General features: G+C 39.8%; 1 protein-coding gene across 2 annotated transcripts in view; it reads left to right on the forward strand.

The window, feature by feature from the left end:
• Positions 1 to 16,609, forward strand: part of KDM1A (lysine demethylase 1A) — a 29,741-nt gene extending 13,132 nt beyond the window's left edge. Inside the window, exons 4-20 of one of the 2 annotated variants that reach the window (XM_014056038.2) lie at positions 2,097 to 2,230; positions 4,083 to 4,161; positions 5,509 to 5,601; positions 6,336 to 6,442; positions 6,809 to 6,890; positions 7,514 to 7,608; positions 8,076 to 8,218; positions 8,576 to 8,666; positions 9,037 to 9,171; positions 9,313 to 9,386; positions 9,980 to 10,091; positions 11,004 to 11,136; positions 11,871 to 12,058; positions 12,282 to 12,396; positions 13,032 to 13,159; positions 14,157 to 14,303; positions 16,009 to 16,609. In XM_014056038.2, the coding sequence (XP_013911513.2) occupies positions 2,097 to 2,230; positions 4,083 to 4,161; positions 5,509 to 5,601; positions 6,336 to 6,442; positions 6,809 to 6,890; positions 7,514 to 7,608; positions 8,076 to 8,218; positions 8,576 to 8,666; positions 9,037 to 9,171; positions 9,313 to 9,386; positions 9,980 to 10,091; positions 11,004 to 11,136; positions 11,871 to 12,058; positions 12,282 to 12,396; positions 13,032 to 13,159; positions 14,157 to 14,303; positions 16,009 to 16,194 (2,042 nt within the window). In that variant the 3' untranslated portion in view covers positions 16,195 to 16,609. Of the gene's footprint in view, positions 1 to 2,096; positions 2,231 to 4,082; positions 4,162 to 5,508; positions 5,602 to 6,335; positions 6,443 to 6,808; positions 6,891 to 7,513; positions 7,609 to 8,075; positions 8,219 to 8,575; positions 8,667 to 9,036; positions 9,172 to 9,312; positions 9,387 to 9,979; positions 10,092 to 11,003; positions 11,137 to 11,870; positions 12,059 to 12,281; positions 12,397 to 13,031; positions 13,160 to 14,156; positions 14,304 to 16,008 lie in introns of those variants that run through there. The other variant, XR_015698331.1, reaches the window with a different exon arrangement.
• The last annotated feature ends 2,697 nt before the right edge of the window (positions 16,610 to 19,306 follow it).

Genomic DNA, 19,306 nt, shown 5'->3' on the forward strand with positions numbered 1-19,306 from the left:
CTATGCCTTCCTAATATGTAATTGTCCTATGAGATCAGGAAACATAGGGAATTATAAGCGCCGAGGTGGTGCAGTGATTAGAATGCAGTATTGCAGGCTAATTCTTCTCACTGCCAGGAGTTTGATTCTGACCAGCTCAAGGTTGGCTCAACCTTTCATCCTTCCAAGATCGGTAAAATAAGGAACCAGATTGTCGGAGGGCAATATGCTGATTCTGTAAACTACTCAGAGAGGGCTGTAAAGCACTGTGAAGCAGTATATACAGTAAGTATAAGTGCTATTGCTGTTGCTAAAAATGAATTGGAGGCAGTGGCACCACTTATATGACTTTTATAGAAATCAGTCCAGCCTCCCGATGTGACAAACATATTGGAATAAAGACTTATAATAAGGTGTTAGAAAGTTTATAATGGGCTAATTTTCTAAAGCTGGAATCAGCATAATTACAAATTGTGGGCCTAATAATAGTGGCGGATTACTCTTGCTCTAGAAATTTTTATTGCAATGCGTGCATAATTGGTGCCATTATAGTACCATAATACAAACTTATGTTTCCAAGTTTGTGAACTTGGAAAGAAAAGGTTGTTAGTTCTTTCCAAACTACTGAGGATTGAAAGAAAGTGTCCCAAGTAATTTTTCAATGGAGAATTGATTAATTTCCAAAGAGGAATGGCACCTGCTTGGTCTTTTTCAGGAAGCAACTTTTGTCATAGCAATTTACACCTTCCCACTTTATAATAGGAGGCAAATGCTTGGAAACTCTGTTTCGAGCCCACATGAGTTGTCAGGCGGACAGCCTTATCATTAGTATAAAAAAGAAACTGAATCAGAGTTACTGGCTAGCTTTTGGTGGATGAAACTCAAGATTTTATTAGGATGAAAAATGAATATAGAAATAGAAAAAGGAAAGAATGTTTGTTCTACCTCTTTGTAGATAGGAACTGAAGAGGGAAAAAAATAAGCAGTGCCACAGTGGGACAGCATAAATATATTTCCATGAAAATATTGATTAATAGAGCTGACAGCTTCACCTTTAAATCCATAATACATAACATTTTGAGAACCTCAAGAGTAATTGATCTAAAGGTAGTCCTCAACATACAACCACAATTGAGCCCAAAATTTCTGTGCTGAGATATTTGTTAAGTGGATTTTGTCCCACTTGATGACCTTTCTTGCCACAGTTATTAAATGAATCACTGCAGTTATTAAGCTAGTGACACGGTTGCAAAGTGAATCAGGGTTCCTCATTGTCTTTGCTTGTCAGAAGGTTGCAACGGGATCACGTAACCCAGGAACATTGCGACTGTCATAAATATGAGCAACTTGTCACGTGTCTGAATTTTGATCATGGGACCATGGGGATGCTGCAACAGTCGCAGGTGTGAAAAACATTTCACTGCCATTGTAATTTTGAATAATCACTAAACAAGCTGTTGTAAGTCAAGGACTACCTATACTTTTGTTTATTTATTATTCATAGTTATTTATAATTTCCATTTTTAAGCCCTGTACCCAAACATGAATGCCTTTGTGAAATATTGCCTGCTTCTTTTAGCAAGCCTCTTCACTTATTAGCAGGATCCTAAGGGATGATTGACTTGATATACAAATACTTCATTAGGATTGCCGTGTCTGCACGGAAGTTCAGTAGTACATTTGACTAACGATGTCTAAGACTAGACTGTATGCTGAAACTTTGCTTTTTAATAAGTTTCCTGAGATAAGAACCCTGTTTCTAAGTAAACTAGGTTAGGTGCACCCTTGCCCAAAAGTGGAATAGTGTTTAGGAGGATTGTCATCCAGCTCAGTTAACAAAACTCTGAGAGATTGAATTGATTTTCATTGCTCAGCTATCCTTGCAGCATTTTCCAAGGTCTCAACCAATAGTTTCAAAGAAAAAGACAAGTTGTATTTAAAAATGGGTTCCGAATATATTGTCAATAGTCATTAAAAGATGTTCTTTCTGTGAAAGAGCGAAGAAAATATATCATCCGAGTCTGCCTATTTCTGTAGTTTTTGCATAGTGTGTGTAGTAAGATTTGTTGTTTCTGGTACTTTTGCATACTTGTCACATGCTTGTTCTTTCATTGTAGGCGTGGAAGGCGCAGCTTTCCAGAGCAGGCTTCCACACGATCGAATGACATCACAAGAAGCAGCTTGTTTTCCAGATATTATCAGTGGGCCCCAGCAAACTCAGAAGGTTTTCCTTTACATCAGAAATCGAACGGTATGCTAATTATTTCAAGCTCAAATACTTTTTTTCCTAGGATGATAAGGTTTTCCAAGTAGTTTTGGATCTCTCAAGCATGCACTTTGTAATTTTTGTGTTTACTGGATTCACTTTCTCTTAGTCCAACTTATCTCAGAAGGTTCTTGTTGTGGGGAAAATAGGAAGGAGTATTAAGGTATTTTTTCTGCCTCAAATTATTTATTAAATCAATAAAGGTGGGGTATAACTACATATATAAATTCAGCTGAAGATGTGATTTCATAATTGGTTGCTCAAAAACAACTTAGAAAAATATTTTCCATAATAAAGACACAGTGCTGTGGACTTTAAGGTGCAAGTAAGCTTAAAATGTGGTTTAATGACATTTTTTTATCAGACATTTATTACGATTTATAGGCCGCCCTTCTCCCTGAGGGGACTCAGGGCGGCTTACAATCACGGGAAGGGGGTGCAATAATACAAGACAAACAGTGAGTAAACAAGATAGATAATAAAACACCAACTTGCATTCAACAGTCAACCAACACTCGGGCGGGTAATTTAAAAACTTATCCCCAGGCCTGCTGGGAGAGCCAGGTCTTAAGGGCCGTGCGGAAGGTCTGGATGGTGGTGAGGGTACGAATCTCAACGGGGAGATCGTTCCACAGGGTCGGAGCTGCAACAGAAAAGGCTCTCCTCCGTGTAGTCGCCAGTCGGCATTGACTGGCGGATGGAATCCGGAGGAGGCCCAATCTGTGCGATCTAATCGGTCGAAGGGAGGTAATCAGCAGAAGGCGGTCTCTCAAGTATGATAGTTTAAATAAATAAGTCCACTCCTTCCAATATTTTCTTCCTCTTCTTTGATACTCACAACTTCCTCTTAGCCACCTGAACTTATGCCTTGTCTGCATTTCCCTTTTTTTTGGTGTGTGTGTGGGGTGTCTTAGTTTTTCTTCCAGTTTCAGTTTAGGGTGCCAGCTTATATAATAAATACATTGCTTTTCTGATCAGTTGTTTTGAGAAAGAAGAGGTGCGTTTATCACAAAACTCTGCAGGCTTGGTTCACATGAGCTTGCTCACAGCCCATTCAAACTCTTCCACTGGCATGATTATGGGTTCAGATCAATGAATATTTGGTTTCTTCTGTTTTTGAAAGCCAAGTGAATTGCTGCCAGTGTGAGTTACATGCAACCTCTACCTGAAACAACTTTCTGTAACCTTGACTATTCTTGAGCAATTTGTTTCCTCTTTTGATATTCTACAAGAATACATTTAGTGACTATTCAAAGTTACAACAGCATTGAAAAAAGTGACTTATGGCTGCTTTTCACATGTCCAGTGCAGCATCCTCATGGTCACGTGATCAAAATCCAGACATTTGGCAACGGACTCATATTTATTTTTATTTTTTTTCCAATTTGTTTTTATTTTTAAAAAAACAACATAAAAAAAATCTCATCCGTTACATACAGCATGTCATTTGGTTACAACGGACTCATATTTATGACGGTTGCAGGGTCCCTGGGTCATGTGATCCCCTTTTGCAACCTTCTGACAAGCCAAATCAATGGGAAAGCCAGATTCACTTAATCACCGGGTTACTAATTTAACAACTGCAGGGATTCACTTAACAATTGTGACAAAATGGGGGAAAACTCACCCACATAACAAATGTGTCACTTAGCAAGAGAAATTTTGGGCTCAGTTGTGGTCATAAGTCAAGAACTACCTGTATAGATGGATCCTCATATTTCTTTGATGTTAAATGCATGTAAAATTGCAATGCAAACTCTACATTTAAAATTGTTAACACCTGTATTAATGTCAGCCTAGATATTGACCACAACATTTTGTGTGTGATTAAACACAGTTGCAGCTCTGGTTGGATAACCCAAAGATTCAGCTGACCTTTGAGGCAACACTACAGCAATTAGAAGCACCCTATAATAGTAAGTTGCTGATGTGGGGGATTTGAGTATGTCATAGATAGTTTTTTGACTGGTGGTGATAGGAATCGAAAGAGCTCAAAATAATAACAGCAGAAACACTGAAGCTGAAGAGATGCTTCATATGGTCACATCTCCATTCCAGCCTCTTTTCCTTTGTATCTTCCTCCTGCCATTTTGCCTCTCACCTTTTGACCTTGTTTGTGCTTTGGGCTGTGACATGCTGCCATTTCTGTTCTTTCTATACAGGATCCTACTTATTTCAGCCATATTTTACAAAACCTCTGTGCCAAAACAAAAGAGATTTTTCATACTGCCTGCAACTTACAGAGACATTTCTTACATCCCCCCTTTTATGTTTTTGCTCTCATACTAATGTTTTGTCAATATAGGTGAATTCTTTTTCATTGTCTATTGTTCTATTACTTCTTTTCTGTTTACACTTTTTTCATTTCTTCCTTTTTATTGTCGTAAGCTGCCTAGAATAGCCCTATGGCAAGATAGGCGGCAAATAAACGTAACAAATAAATACCACAGATACTCTAATCACAGTCCTTTTGGGTGCCTCTATTTCTTGAGGTTTCACTGTGTTATCAGTCAATTTTCAGACTCTTTGTGCTAGCATGTGTGGGGCAAGTAAGTTTTCAGATGAATTGAGACCATTTAAACCAAATGGAAATCTAAAGAATTTGCCATCGCCTCGGAACTGGCTCACACCTGTCTGTTATAAGACTTATCAGAACCCATGAGCCTCCTCCTTTTCATCTGTTTTTTCTCTCTCAGTAAGACGATTATTCTGCTTGATATTAGGTAGTAGAAAGGCAGGAAGTAACCCAAAATTATTAGTTATGAATATGTACGCTTGCATCATCTAATGCTTATGAATGCTTATGCTTGCATCATTTTTCCCCTTTCCTGAAATCTATAAATATCAGCGCATTTCTTTGGTTTGCAGGAGTGGCTCCCTTCGATGGGGTCTCCTTCCGTATGTACTGTTTATATTACAACCACTGCAGTGAGCCTTGATTGTTTGCTTTGGGTCCCGTGTCCTTTTCACACATGGCAACTGGAGAAAAGGGCTGTGTTAAGAAGGAAAAGTCACGGGTGGACTGTGAAATATTTGCTTGTGGAGATTTTTAGGGAAAAGGGTTTCTTGGTTTTTTCCACTATGACACTTTTTTCATTAGCTTGGTAAATCCCTCTGACCCGTCCTTATTTGTTGGAGTTTGTATGGGCTATTAATGTGGAGCAAGTGTGTAATTAGAAACAAAGACTGGAGTGACACTGTCAAGTCCTATACAAATACCTCGCCTCCATAATGTTCATTAAAAGATATTTTTGTTGTTGTAGGTGATACGGTACTTGTCCATCGAGTACATAGCTACCTGGAACGGCATGGCTTAATCAATTTTGGCATCTACAAAAGAGTGAAACCCCTACCAAGTAAGAACTTAAATTGCTTTTTTAAAAAAACTTCAAGATATATCATTTCATCTTTTAAGTTAAGGCCAAGTGATTTGTAACACGTGCAGACAGTGCTCTAAAACTGTAACGCTTTTTCTAGATTCTTCTTTTTTTTTCTCCCAAGGAAGTAGTTTATGCTCACACATCCTTCTAAGCCATGCTTGTTTTAACATAGTTTGGCACACAGTTTATATTAAATGCTAAATCATTGCTTGTAAAACACTGTAGCTAAATTTGCCTATCAGTAGCTCCGAATGAGACAAACTGTATTGCAGCCAAGTGCAACGTAGATAGCTGAAGCTTTGAAGTTTAAAAGAAAGACTATTATTGAGTTGATAACTCTAACCACTGAACATGGTTCACTTGTCTGTCAACAGTGATATCCCACCTCAAAATAACACAACAAATACAGTATCCCAGTAGATCAAGCGACGTGGTTGATCGCTTTCGAATTCAGGAAGTGGCCAGATGGCAATAGGAAAGAGCAGGGTAATGTCCAGTTCCCGGGCTTGAGCTGAGCAGCAGAATGCTCCGCTATCAGTCAGGCTGGAGAATTCAGTTCTTATTTAGGTATATTTTATATTTTATTATGCTTTTATTGCATTCAGAGGATCAGCATTTCTGGAAATCACTGTCCCTTTTGGAAGGATGGTGTGTTTTAGTCTCTCTGTTCATTTGCTCCCTAACGCAATAGCACTTCTTGATGTTTCTAGCAAAGAAGACTGGCAAGGTCATCATAATTGGTTCTGGAGTTTCTGGGTTGGCAGCAGCTCGGCAGCTCCAGAGCTTTGGAATGGATGTCACACTGCTAGAAGCACGGGTGAGTGGGCAATGCCAAAGTGTGTCAACCTTGTATAAAGTACCCTCTCAAAAGCCAATTTTCTCTATTAATCTTGGCCGGAAGGACTCAAAATGCATAAAAGGGAGGCTAAGATTCTTTATTCCCCTTCCTAGATCTTCATTTTGCGTACTAATTATGTAATTTCCAGTTCCTTTTATTTATGTAGAGCCTGCCTTTTGCAGAAGCGTAAGAATGAGGCTGAATAGACTTCCTTAAAATAGCACATATTGTATGAGGTTTCTCCTTGCCTAAGTTTTGTAGTATTTCAGAGGTCTTGCTGATATGTTTACAGTGAGAACCCCGAGGTTGTCAGTCTTAAACCTTGTTGTTTTTTTTTTTTTTAAGGATCGTGTAGGTGGCAGGGTTGCTACTTTCCGCAAAGGAAACTACGTTGCAGATTTAGGAGCCATGGTAGTAACAGGACTTGGTGAGTCTTACCTTGAAAATGTGTCTGAATTCAATTTCCACAGACACATGCTTATGCAAAATACAATCTCTAGGTTTTGGTATTGTGTTTTTTCACACAGAATTAGAAGTTGACTCTTTCTAACTTTCTCTTTCCTTGTTCTTTCTTCTCAGTCTTGTGACCTTAGAGCTCGCTCACTTTCACATCTAATCTATATAATAATAGATCTTCCCAATAAGAAATGAACATCTTGATTGCAAAGTCCCTCCTTTTGGACCAGATAATTTGAATAAAGCTCAGAATGTACTGCAGCTTAGCACATGTTTTCTACAATCCTATTTTCTTTGCATTCGTCAGACCATTGGCCATCCTGGCTGGGATGCTAAGAGTTGTAACTTGGCACACCTAGAATGTTCTGGTTTAGGAAATATTAAATTAATCTGTTCTCTTATAGGAAAAAAACTGTGCAAAAAAGCTTAAGGAAGAGATGAGTATGCCACTTCCTGCCCAGTATACAAAATACATTATTATCTAACTTTTGATTAAATGCTTAGCTTTGATCATTATAGCTCTAGGTCCTTCCATATTTGGAGCCCTTGTTTTGCTAAATTTATGTATTTTTCTCTGTATAAAATCTTTTGCAGGTGGAAATCCAATGGCTGTGGTAAGCAAGCAAGTAAACATGGAGTTGGCCAAAATAAAACAAAAATGTCCACTTTATGAAGCCAATGGACAAGCGGTAAGTCTAGTTATTCTTGGAAAGCAGTATTGAGGAAATAGTTTAGTTGAAAATACTGTGATCTGTTGACTGGGTGCAAAAGTCTTTGCCAAGATGGTTTCCAGTGTTAAACTCTCCTCCCTAAATTTCCATGTTGCATGCAAAGAGGAAATATTTTCCCTGATAATGTTTAAGTTTAAATTAAATGTTATTCTCACATCACATGCATTTTAGGAGCTCATCCATTAAATCTGATGTTGGAAATGGCTGGGCCATAGTAACTTTCTGAACCTCAGTGATTATTTAATCATGAAACAGAAGTTAAATCTTACACAAGTCATTCTCTCCTGAATGAGTACTCAAAATAAGCTTCTGGCAGGGTTTGAAATGCTCATTATATGGAAAATGTACTTTTAGGCTAAGGGCTTCATTGAACCTCTCCATTCTGAACTGTCTGCACCTGTTTACTTCCACTTGCTAACCCACAGGTTCCAAAGGAAAAAGATGAAATGGTAGAGCAAGAGTTCAACCGTTTGCTAGAAGCTACCTCATACCTCAGTCACCAGCTGGATTTCAATGTCCTCAACAACAAGCCTGTTTCTCTTGGCCAGGCCCTGGAAGTTGTCATACAGTAAGTAACGCTAAATGTCACGTCAAGTGACGTGCCAAGCGTTAAGTCTCCATCCAAGTGCATCCATGTGGTGGTGGTGGCACTGTGCGTTACAGCCTTGCGCACAGCACATTATGGCCTAGGTGCTGATAAACAGCTTCAAATTCCTCCTTTTTATGCCTCCATAGTTCATTGGCTTCTTCTATTTCATTTTATTGCACTTTTTTTTCTACTTTGAGAAAATTGGAGACCCAACATCTTGCACGCTCTGGAGAGAATTAGCGTGAGAAGATGTTTCCGTGTAGTTTTCCTCACTGAACTACAGCAGCATCTTTGCTAAAGGTCTGTGGCAGTTGCTGACTTCTTTCCTTTCCACAGATTACAGGAAAAGCATGTCAAGGATGAACAAATAGAACATTGGAAGAAGATAGTGAAAACTCAGGAAGAACTTAAAGATCTCCTTAACAAGGTTAGCATTGTTTTTCACGCATGACTTTGAAAAAAGTTGACTTGCTTTTAAGGAGTTGCCTTAATCCAAATTATAAAGAAGCCAGAGCTTTTTTTCATGGAACTCCAAAAACGGTTGGTTACTTAAAAAAAAAAACCAGATGGTTTTGTGCCTATACTTGTGCAAAACCCAAAGTACTTTCTTTGAAATCATCTTCGAAGTATTCACAGTCCTAGTATTTCTGAATGCAGATTAACCAGTGCATTAAAAAATGGGTTTCTGTATCGTCAGTTTTTATTTGTATTTGGCTTTCGTTTTCCTTAAAATTCTGCAGAGGTCAGGAAATGCTTTGCTTCTCTTCATTGGCCAATGATTTTCCTCCCTGTTACAGATGGTAAACTTGAAAGAGAAAATAAAAGAGCTTCACCAACAATACAAAGAGGCCTCAGAAGTAAAACCACCTCGAGATATTACTGCAGAATTCCTTGTGAAGAGCAAACACAGAGATCTTACTGCCCTTTGTAAGGTATGAAGTAGAGGGTCTAATTGGATATTATTGAAATGCGTAATTTAATTTACCCCGTTCTGTACACTTAAGCACTTTCTACAAATATTGCCTTTTAGTAACCATCTACATATTTGTCTCCTTACTTTATTTTGTGATTAGGAGTACGATGAGCTAGCCGAAACACAAGGAAAACTGGAAGAGAAGCTCCAGGAACTAGAAGCAAATCCTCCAAGGTAAAATCTTAGGAAAGAGACTGGATGTTGATGGTCAAGTAGATCAATGAACTAATTGCAAAAAAACCCCTACATTGACATTTAATCTACATTCATAAATTGTCCTTCAATTATTATGCCAATAAATGCAATCAGAAAAGTTGCAGATTCCTTCGGAGAGTAGTTTGCACTTCAATTCAAATGGAATGAATTAGATTTTAAAAATTGATTTTTATCTCATGTGAGAACTCCTGTAAAATTCTTTCCTACATGGTCACCTTGCTAGGGAATAGCAATGAAGAACTAATCCAGTACTCAGATTTCTTGCCAGTATTATTCATACTAATTCATAAAGAATAAGTTTTTAATATCGGTGGCCCTCTTTTAGCAGTTGCCTCATTTAATAATCATTCAGTTACATAATCATTTAATGCCCAATTCTCTTATTTACAACCTACAGATTAATCTCTATTGCCTTGCAAAATAATTAAGAATGTTTTTTAGACTAGCTTTGGGTGCAGGAAATTTAAGTAACACTGTTAAACGTCTAAGGAAGAAAAATGATGAGAGCGTATATTCAGTGTTTTGTTTTGTTTCCTCTCAAAAATGTGCAGCGATGTGTATTTATCATCAAGGGACAGGCAGATTCTCGATTGGCATTTTGCAAATCTTGAATTTGCAAATGCCACACCACTTTCCACTTTGTCATTGAAGCACTGGGACCAGGTAACTATTCCCTCCCTCTCCCCCCGCCATTACTAAAATTTCAATGGGGCTAAATGAATAAAGACGAATGTCAGGGGAATCGAAACATTCTTCTCCATTGAACTGTACAAGTGATACAGCAAGTAACAAGGCTAAAGCTAAAATTCAGAAAACTCAGCCACGAGTCTGAATGTGCTGCACTCTTAAACTAATCTTGCACAAGCAATCCAAAAGGAAAAGTAGAAAAATAAATACTATGACGACTTTGAAACATTAAATGTAACTGGCCTGAAGAGCTATCGTCGTAGCCCAACAGAGCTATTCTCCATCAGCAAATTCAAATTAGGGGCACCAGGATTATTCAGGAAAAAAACATTAAGTGATGAATACTATAATTTACTTGATAAATACTTCTGAATTTTTTACAGGGGAGTACAAAATTTAAAAAAAAACATGGAGGGGAAGAGAAGTAGAATCACTGTCTTGTTTGCCAAAACAGGAAACGACTATGTTCTTAAACAGAGGTCTTCAAACTTGTCAACTTTAAGACTTATGAACTTCAACTCCCAGAATTCTCTGCTGCCTGGAGAATTCTGGGAGTTGAAGTCTCAGTTGACAAGTTTGGGGACCCCTGCTCTTAATGATGGAAAGCTAGGGGAGGAGGGATTTAATTGGGCAGCCCTACAATTTCTGAATATTAAGAGACTCAAGGTTGGAGAAAGTTTGACCAGGACTTTGTGTAACAACAAATAGATGGACTTCTTTTTCCATTGGCTGCCTATATTCAAGCAGTATCCTTTTGGCCTGTCACCCATAGAAATTACTCACTTCCTTTATCCCTAGAGAACATGAAACAATATGAGGGAGAAATTACTGACTTGTTACAAATGCTTTGTACTGATGGGTTTTCTAAATCTTCTCCCCCCATTTCAGGATGATGATTTTGAATTCACAGGCAGTCACCTGACTGTGAGGAATGGCTATTCTTGCGTGCCTGTGGCTCTGGCAGAAGGATTAGATATCAAACTGAATACAGCCGTTCGGCAGGTTCGCTATACTGCTTCAGGTAAGCAAAAACAGAGTTCTCTCTGATTATCCTGTTGGCTCAAATGCCTCTTTTGGTATTGTCTTCAACCAAGAGCCCTGGCTGGATTTGAACACATGTTCACCCACAATTTGTCAGTGCTCAGAGGTTGTATTTTCTATGGGTGCAAAACTGATACACAAACCTGTTTTCCCATGGATCTCCCGAAATAAATAAATGCAATAAGGGAATGGTCGGATAATGGATGAAAGTATGGATGCAAAATTAATATTTTAATATCACCAAAGTATTTGTATTTATGGTGAACCAGTAAGTATAAGCAAAAAGTAAGAAGTCTGAAATAGGCCAACTCGTTTCAACAGGAAGTCAAGATGTGCAGGCAAAATATAGTGCACTTGCTTGGCAGTATAGAAAGCTTAGTAGAAAATAAGAGAGGTAGAATTAGTAGAAAATAATAAAACTTCTGAAGTGGTTTTAGAGAAGGATAATATGGTTCCAAACATTTTGGCTGAAACAAATCAGGTTTAAATCTCTGCAGTGCCAGTGTTTATTGACCAAATCACATGGAAAGATTGTCAAGTAAAAGAACTATAGATGGAAATCATGGCATTGAGAACTGGTAGATTCCAAATTCATTTAATTTTTAGAAGCAGTGAACAGAAAACAGTTACTTACAGTAGCCACTTAATTTAGCCATTTATTCTCTCTCCATCATTTCTTCATGACAGCCTCTTTTCTCTCCATTCTTTCACTAGGATGTGAAGTGATAGCTGTCAATACTCGTTCTACTAGTCAGACTTTTATTTATAAGTGTGACGCCGTGTTGTGTACCCTTCCTTTGGGAGTGCTAAAGCAGCAGCCTCCAGCAGTCCAGTTTGTTCCTCCTCTTCCAGAATGGAAGACATCTGCTGTACAGAGAATGGGATTTGGAAACCTTAACAAGGTAAGATGAAAAGCACAAAGACTGTTTATTTAGCAAAACTGGTCAACTCGTGGATGGTCAGCGTGACTCTGCATGCAAAATGCCTTTATCAATGCCTGAAGTATTTTCTGCAAGAATAAAAAGGCATATCTTTTTTTGAAGTTCTGTCATCTGTTAAACCACTTAAATTCCTAAAGTAGGAATACTTTAATTGGCGTTAATATTTTCCTCCTTTGCTTAATAGGTTGTGCTATGTTTTGATCGCGTGTTTTGGGATCCGAGTGTGAATTTGTTCGGCCATGTTGGCAGTACAACAGCGAGCAGAGGAGAGCTTTTCCTGTTTTGGAATCTTTACAAAGGTAGTTGTGTGAAGGCGTGTAACACTCATGTTCCAAGGAGCAAACTGGAATCCCTGAATACACAAGGTCCTACATTGGGATTGTAAACTATGTGCTCAAAGTACATAAAATATTAAACACTGATATCTGTTTAAAGATTGAGTACAAAGTTGTTGAGCTTCATTTTTAAGAACCGTGGAGCCTGCAGACCTGGAAAAGTTGAAAGTGGCAGTAAATTTAGGAGATGCAAGAGAGGTCTTCAGGTTGCATGGGCCTCAAAGGAAAGAAACTGAACTATATTAAGCGAAAAATGGTTCCTTGATCCCTGAATAACTCTCATGGGCTCCCTGAATCTCCATAACTGGAAACACCAATGTTGGCCAATGTTTCAGCATGCGCTTTCAGCAGAGTATGAGAGCTTTTCTTAAATCTCTTTCTTTTTTGGACGGATCTGATTGAACAAAATAGATCTAAATTTAGCCACTTTCAAATCATATTCGGCATCATCATAAGAACTACCTTAACTTCAACCATTTACATGTCTAGGAAATCTGTTTCATTTCTCGTCTGTTTGCAAACATTCACAAGGTGGGTGAAGCTAATACCTCTTGGACTTGCTCTCTGTTAATGCCCCATAAACTTCTTTCCCTAAACAGCACCGATCCTTCTGGCTTTGGTGGCAGGAGAAGCAGCAGGAATTATGGAGAACATCAGCGATGATGTCATTGTTGGACGCTGCCTTGCTATCCTCAAGGGTATTTTTGGTAGCAGTGCTGTCCCACAGGTATCACATCCTTCATAATGCAGGAAGTTCTGTGGGATGCGTAGCTTAGAAGTCTTTTGCCTACATGGTTCCCTGTCTGTCCATCATAGCAAAGCCCTGCAGCTTCCTTCAAGGGATATAGCAATAGCACTTAGACTTATATACCGTTTTACAGCCCTCTCTTAAGCGGTTTACAGAGTCAGCCTATGGCCCCCAACTATCTGGCTCCTCATTTTACCCACCTCGGAACGATGGAAGGCTGAGTCAACCTTGAGTCTGATGAGATTTGAACTGCTGAACTGCAGGCAGTCAGCAGAAGCAGCCTGCAATACAGCACTCTAACCACTGAACTACTGTGGCGCATATCCTTTGTGAAGCAAATCTACCAAACTAGAAAGGAGCTGCTACTAAACCTGATGTATTTAGAAAATGGGCTGTTTTCATCAATACAGCCAACTTTGGGTAGCCTTGATCTTCTGGGATGCGTAATTTAAGACAGGGACTGGTTCGAAAAAGTTATTTTGATTTCACCACCCCCTGCTATCAAGTTTTCTCCAGGGCTGGGAATTCTCTTCTCTGCTTCATGTTTTATGGATCTAAAGAAGAGTTATGATTGTGGAATACTCCATATTTTAAATGATTTAATGCCATCCTCATTGCTGTGTATTGTTAATCTGATCGGTTTTGAGGCTTTAGTACAAGAGGAAAGTGAAAAATCCTAACAGCCCATCATTATGGCTTGGCAAATGTCTCTCTCCATTTTGCATTCTTTGTGAAGGAGATGCGTTGACAGAAATCTCCCCTTTGCTTGTCCTTTTTTGGATGTTAAGCAATCTTAAACCTTTTGTGTAGGAACCTCAGAAGTTTTCAGGTTTTTGCTGCTTGCAAGGCTTTTACATTTTGTTGTAAGCTTGATTTGTCTCTTCATACATTCCCACCCAACCCTTATCCCAAAGACTTCATAAAAACCTTACTTTGGCAGTGTTCCCATTGAATTTCTCTTCGGCTTCTTTCTCAGCCCAAAGAGACGGTGGTATCTCGATGGCGGGCTGATCCGTGGGCCCGAGGCTCTTATTCCTATGTAGCAGCTGGTTCTTCAGGAAACGATTATGACTTGATGGCTCAGCCAATTACTCCTGGACCAGCCATTCCAGGAGCTCCCCAGGTGAGTCTAAAACATCCTTTGAAGAACAGCCAAGTTTAAGCATATCCTGTTGCTAGGATGTGACTTAGCATAAGGAAGCCAGCGACTTTGGCTTAATTCTGGCCCTTCCAATGAGGTCTTTTACTTCTTTGAAACAGATGAAGGTTTGCTTCCTTACGTGTCTAATAGTTGCATGAAAGTTGTCTTTATGGTTTTACCCCAGTTTCTCTCCAAGAGAGCCCACTTAGCCCTTGACATAAGACCACAATTGAGCCCCAAATTTCCACTGCTAAGCAAGGCAGTTATTCCTTTTATTTATCAAATTCATTGGCCGCTCCCCCCCCCCATTTTATGACATAATTCAGTGTGTCACTGCAATTGTTAGTGAATCATGTGGTCATTAAGCGAATCTGGTTTCCTCCATTGACTCTGCATGTTGGAAACCAACTGGGAAGGTCACAGATGTTGAACACCAAAACAGAGTGAAATTGTCATAAATACATGCCAGTTACCAAGGGCCCAGACCGTGGGAATGCTGCAACCGTCATGTGAAAAACAGATATGAGTCACTTTTTGGAGTGTTTTTGTAACTTTGGTCACTAAATGGAGGATTGAAGGTCTACTGTTTTCTACTTGAGTCCTTGGATCACCTTCCCCCTCTTCCAACCATAACAACTTTTGAGTTCATATTAATAAATGCAACCAAACTTAGGGCTGCGTTGTCCATAGAAGTCACCTGGACCCTGCTCTGCAACCTTATCAACCCGATTCTCACAACACACTTGACTAGAAGATAAGAGAATTGGGTAATTCTGTATGCTGGGGAAAACCCAGCCATTGCCTTACACTGGGTGGATCAGGCCATCATGATAAACAGCTGTGTTATTGCAACTGTGTTTTGTTAAGTGAGGGGGCAGAAGTGAATGAACTCGGACATTAAGAATTATGCCATGTGGGAACAAAGAAAGAGATTGTACTCGCATGGGGCTCTGTAGGAGTGCTGTTAATGATGGCAGAAAAATCAGGTATTTAGTGGCATCTTTTCCAACTAACAAAATTTTATTAACTGGCATCAGCTTTCATGATTTGTAACTGTCAATTACATAAAGTGGCTAGACCAATGTTTCTCAGCCTTGGTGACTTTAAGATAGTGAAGTTAAACTTCAATAATTTTCCAACTAGCATGCTTGCTGGCTGGGGAATTCTGGGAATTGAAGTCCATGCATCTTAAAGCTGCCAAAGTTGAAAAACACAGGTCTAGCTAGACTGATGTAGAATTTAAGGTTTTGGTGTAGGGCTCTGGGTAAACTCTAGAAGGAAGATGACAGGCTGAATGCATGTCATCCTATGGAGGAGGTTAATGCTTGTTACTTGGTTTGGAAGCCGGTTATGAGTCCCCATATCTTCCAACCATGCTTTAAAAAGTTTTTGATCTCAACATGTTTTGAGGTTCACCATTATCATTTGCTAAATTTAAATTCTTGTTTTTGTATCAGAGCAACATTGTTACTTCCCTTTGCCCTCTTCATCTGTGCAATAAATGTGACACAACTTTGCAATTATTATTGCTGCTTCTGCAAAATTTACAAATAATTCTCCCATCCAGTTTCCATTTCCGAGGACCTCACTAAAAATACAACTGCTTCGCCATCTTTATTTTACCAGGGTCCCATTACCTTCCTCAGAGGATCTCAAATCATTGCCCACTGCTTTTTTCCCCCCCCAGCCAATTCCTCGTCTCTTCTTTGCTGGAGAACATACAATTCGTAACTACCCAGCGACAGTTCACGGAGCGCTGCTAAGTGGCCTGAGAGAAGCTGGGCGTATTGCAGACCAGTTTCTTGGTGCGATGTACACTCTCCCTCGCCAAACGACCCCTGCGGCAACAGCACAACAGACACCTCCTATGTGAAGATGCCAATGCTAGAAACAGTGCCGTGGGCTCAGAATCCTTGGCGTGAACTGTTCGTTACAAGCAAGTAGAATTGTGTTCTGTAGCACTACCAGTTGGAGGGCTTAATCCAGAAGTTGGAAAACATCTGACCCAACGGAGAAGCCCTTCGAAGGTATCCATCGTTTGAAAATGCTGCTCTTGATTTGCCAGCCCAATTCAGGCCCACCAGAGTAGTGTTCATACTACTCGGAAAATAAACTCTCTTTCTCTCTCTCTCTCTCGTTGGAACATTTTAGGTACATATGTGGCTTTGGTTAACTTTCTTCCTATGGTTTAGAGTATTTGTAAGATAGCTGTTAGTAATTAAGGTAAGTTCGTTTTACATGGATTTGGCTTAGAAAGCAAAAATAAATCTAATTTTTTTTAAAAACTCCCAATGTGTTTTTTGTGTGTGTGTGTTTGAATATGGCATGCTATTGTGTTGTGGGGTCCTTGGTGCTAAGTTTGGTTGTTTTCTTGCAAACATTTCATTATCCAATGAGCACTGATAATATTACCAAGTTGGGTATTGAAACGTCTGCAAGAAAACAAGCTCAGAGAGCACCCAGGGCCCCACAGTTCAACCTTGAGCTACAAATAGCCTCTTCTATTGTGTGTCTCTTGTTGGTTTAAAAAAATTTTTAAAGTTCAACTATGGACCTAGTCAGAAGAGTGAGGTGAGATGCAGGCTTCGCAATCACCGTGATACGCTTTGTGATCCATCCCTTTGTTAACGCATCACAATCTGTTGCGTGGAAGGGGCTGGATTTTCTTTCCTGTGGATGAAGCAAAAGGACTTTTCTGCCTCACAAGTTGCATTAACATACAAATAATTTTATTGATTATGTACTGCAGAACAGATAGCATTAGTCAGAAGATAACATGCGGACCAAAAAAATGTATTTAAACATAGCATGCAGACTCGTTGCTCTGTGTAACTGGCAGGTTCCCACTGCCTGCTGTCCAGTGCATAGGCGAGTTTGGGAAGTGAACGAATGGGGAGCCTTTCCCCAGCCAGCATGCTAGTACTCTAGTGCTTCCTTGTGGGTCAGGGGGAGCGTGACCTGAATAGTGCCGGTCATTGGCTGAGCATGTGGCGGGCTGGGAGCCGAGGCGCTCGAGATAATCGTGGGCTTAAATTGCACTTGCTTATTTATTTTTTTTCTTCACCTGAAAAGGAATAGAAGGCAGGCGATGCCCATCTGCCTTAGAACACATAACATTGTCTGGCTTCTGCAGTCCCTTTTCCACCCCGTCCGGACATTAGCAAATAGAAAAAATATATTTTCATCTCTTAAAAATACATTCCACAGAAGTTGAAAGATTCTCAAGTGTTTCATACGGCAGGAAGACCAACATGCCTCTCCCTTTGTGCAGGTATGGAAGGCTGATTTGGGGCTTCCAACAGCCACAAAAAAAAAAAAAAAAAAAACGAAGTAATTCCTTTGGTCTCTAACCAAGAAGACAAAAGGAAGGGAGAACTTCTGCACAGCAGCCTCTCCCTGCTCTTTTCCTTCGTTGGCGATCAAGTTGGGCTTTTAACTAAAGCAGCAAAACTCAGCCTCCCCATTACATAAATGTGAGTGGGCAAGGGAAGGGGCATCGTTTCAGTGCTTCAGGGGCACTGCCCTTCTGCTGCATACATGCGGGGGGGGGTCTTTCTGACCGACCCTATGGCTAAAACCCTAAGTTCTTGGCACTCGGATGTCAGCGTCTAGATCAATCTTGCCTCTTAATGGCACACTGAAGGATGAAGCGAAGTATGCTGAGCGCTCTCTGGCTGGCAGCGGCTTGCATACAGTCTCATAAAGTTTGGGACTTCGTGCGCACAAAGCTCTGATTTGGTCAACAAGGTGCCTGGCTCTCCCATCAGAGCTGCAATGTTGCTTCAGCAAGTGATAGGAAAGGAGCAAGAAGGTGGTCACGTTCCTTGTTAAGAAGCGCAGATCTCCTGGTGGGAGAAGCTGCTGCATGTTTTTAAGTTTCTTGAGTTTAAAGAAAGAGAAGAAGAAAATTCACGTGCATCAAATACAATTTACAATGCTGCATTAGTTTTTGTTCCTTTAAAAAAAACCCACAATTTTTCAGCATCGGAAAGTCCGGGTGGGAGGGGGGGGGAATTCCCTATGGTAGTTACATATTACAGTTTAAAACACAAATTAATTAATTCACCCCAAACATAGGCAAAATATTTACAAATACACTTTACAGTTGTTTTTCGTTAAAAGTGTGCAAGCTGAGCCAATCTTCATGAAACCCTCACTTGTGTTCACAAATACAACCAGCTCTTATTGCACCTCAGGGTTAGCCATTCCGTAGGGTTTGTAATCCCGATTTTACAGAGCCATTCACTGAACAGCCCTCCTTCCCCTCTCTGGCAATAAGGATTATTTATTGCTCTACATCTAGTTTAATATAAGATGATTGATGGGGAACTGCAAAACTGAGAATGGAAAGTCGATTCCCTGATATATAACAACGAAGACAAGGCATTCATATTTAATTAGGGGAAATACATTTCTTCGGCAGAATCTGATTTCTGCCCTGCCCCACAGATCCCTAATAAGGATGAATATGGTAGCTATCAATTCAATGGATTTTATAAATACAGAGAGCAAAAGAAAACAAGGACAGACTTGTGTCCCAAACTGTTCTCAGTAAAACCTACTCTTCTTCCCAGCTGTTCAAGTATATTCTAAGGTAGGGGTGTGTCCAAACTGGACCACTTTTAAGATCGATGGACTTCAACTCCCAGAATTCCCCAATGAGCTATGCACAGCTGGCTGCGGAATTCTGGGAGTTGAAGTCCAAAGTTGCCAAGGTTGGACAATCCTGTTCTAAGGCCTAAGAAATGGAAACTGATCACCCCCACAACCCCCAAAATAAAGGGGTAGTGGAGAAAAAAAGATGATCCTCTCGGCTGAGCCAGACCTGTGATAGGCTGTTGGCAACTTGATAGAGCTAGGAAGGGATGAAGAAATGAGAAAGAGTCTCTACTAGTGGAATACAGAACGCTTATATTGGGGCTTGGACAAGTTAGCTGGAAGACATGCTGTTTTTCACTTCCTCCGTAGATAGAAAGTGAAAAACT

This window comes from Thamnophis sirtalis, unplaced genomic scaffold, assembly GCF_051295495.1.
Source record: "Thamnophis sirtalis isolate CommonGarterSnake01/CBP01778 unplaced genomic scaffold, rThaSir2_p1.2 scaffold_13, whole genome shotgun sequence".
Lineage (NCBI taxonomy): Eukaryota > Metazoa > Chordata > Lepidosauria > Squamata > Natricidae > Thamnophis > Thamnophis sirtalis.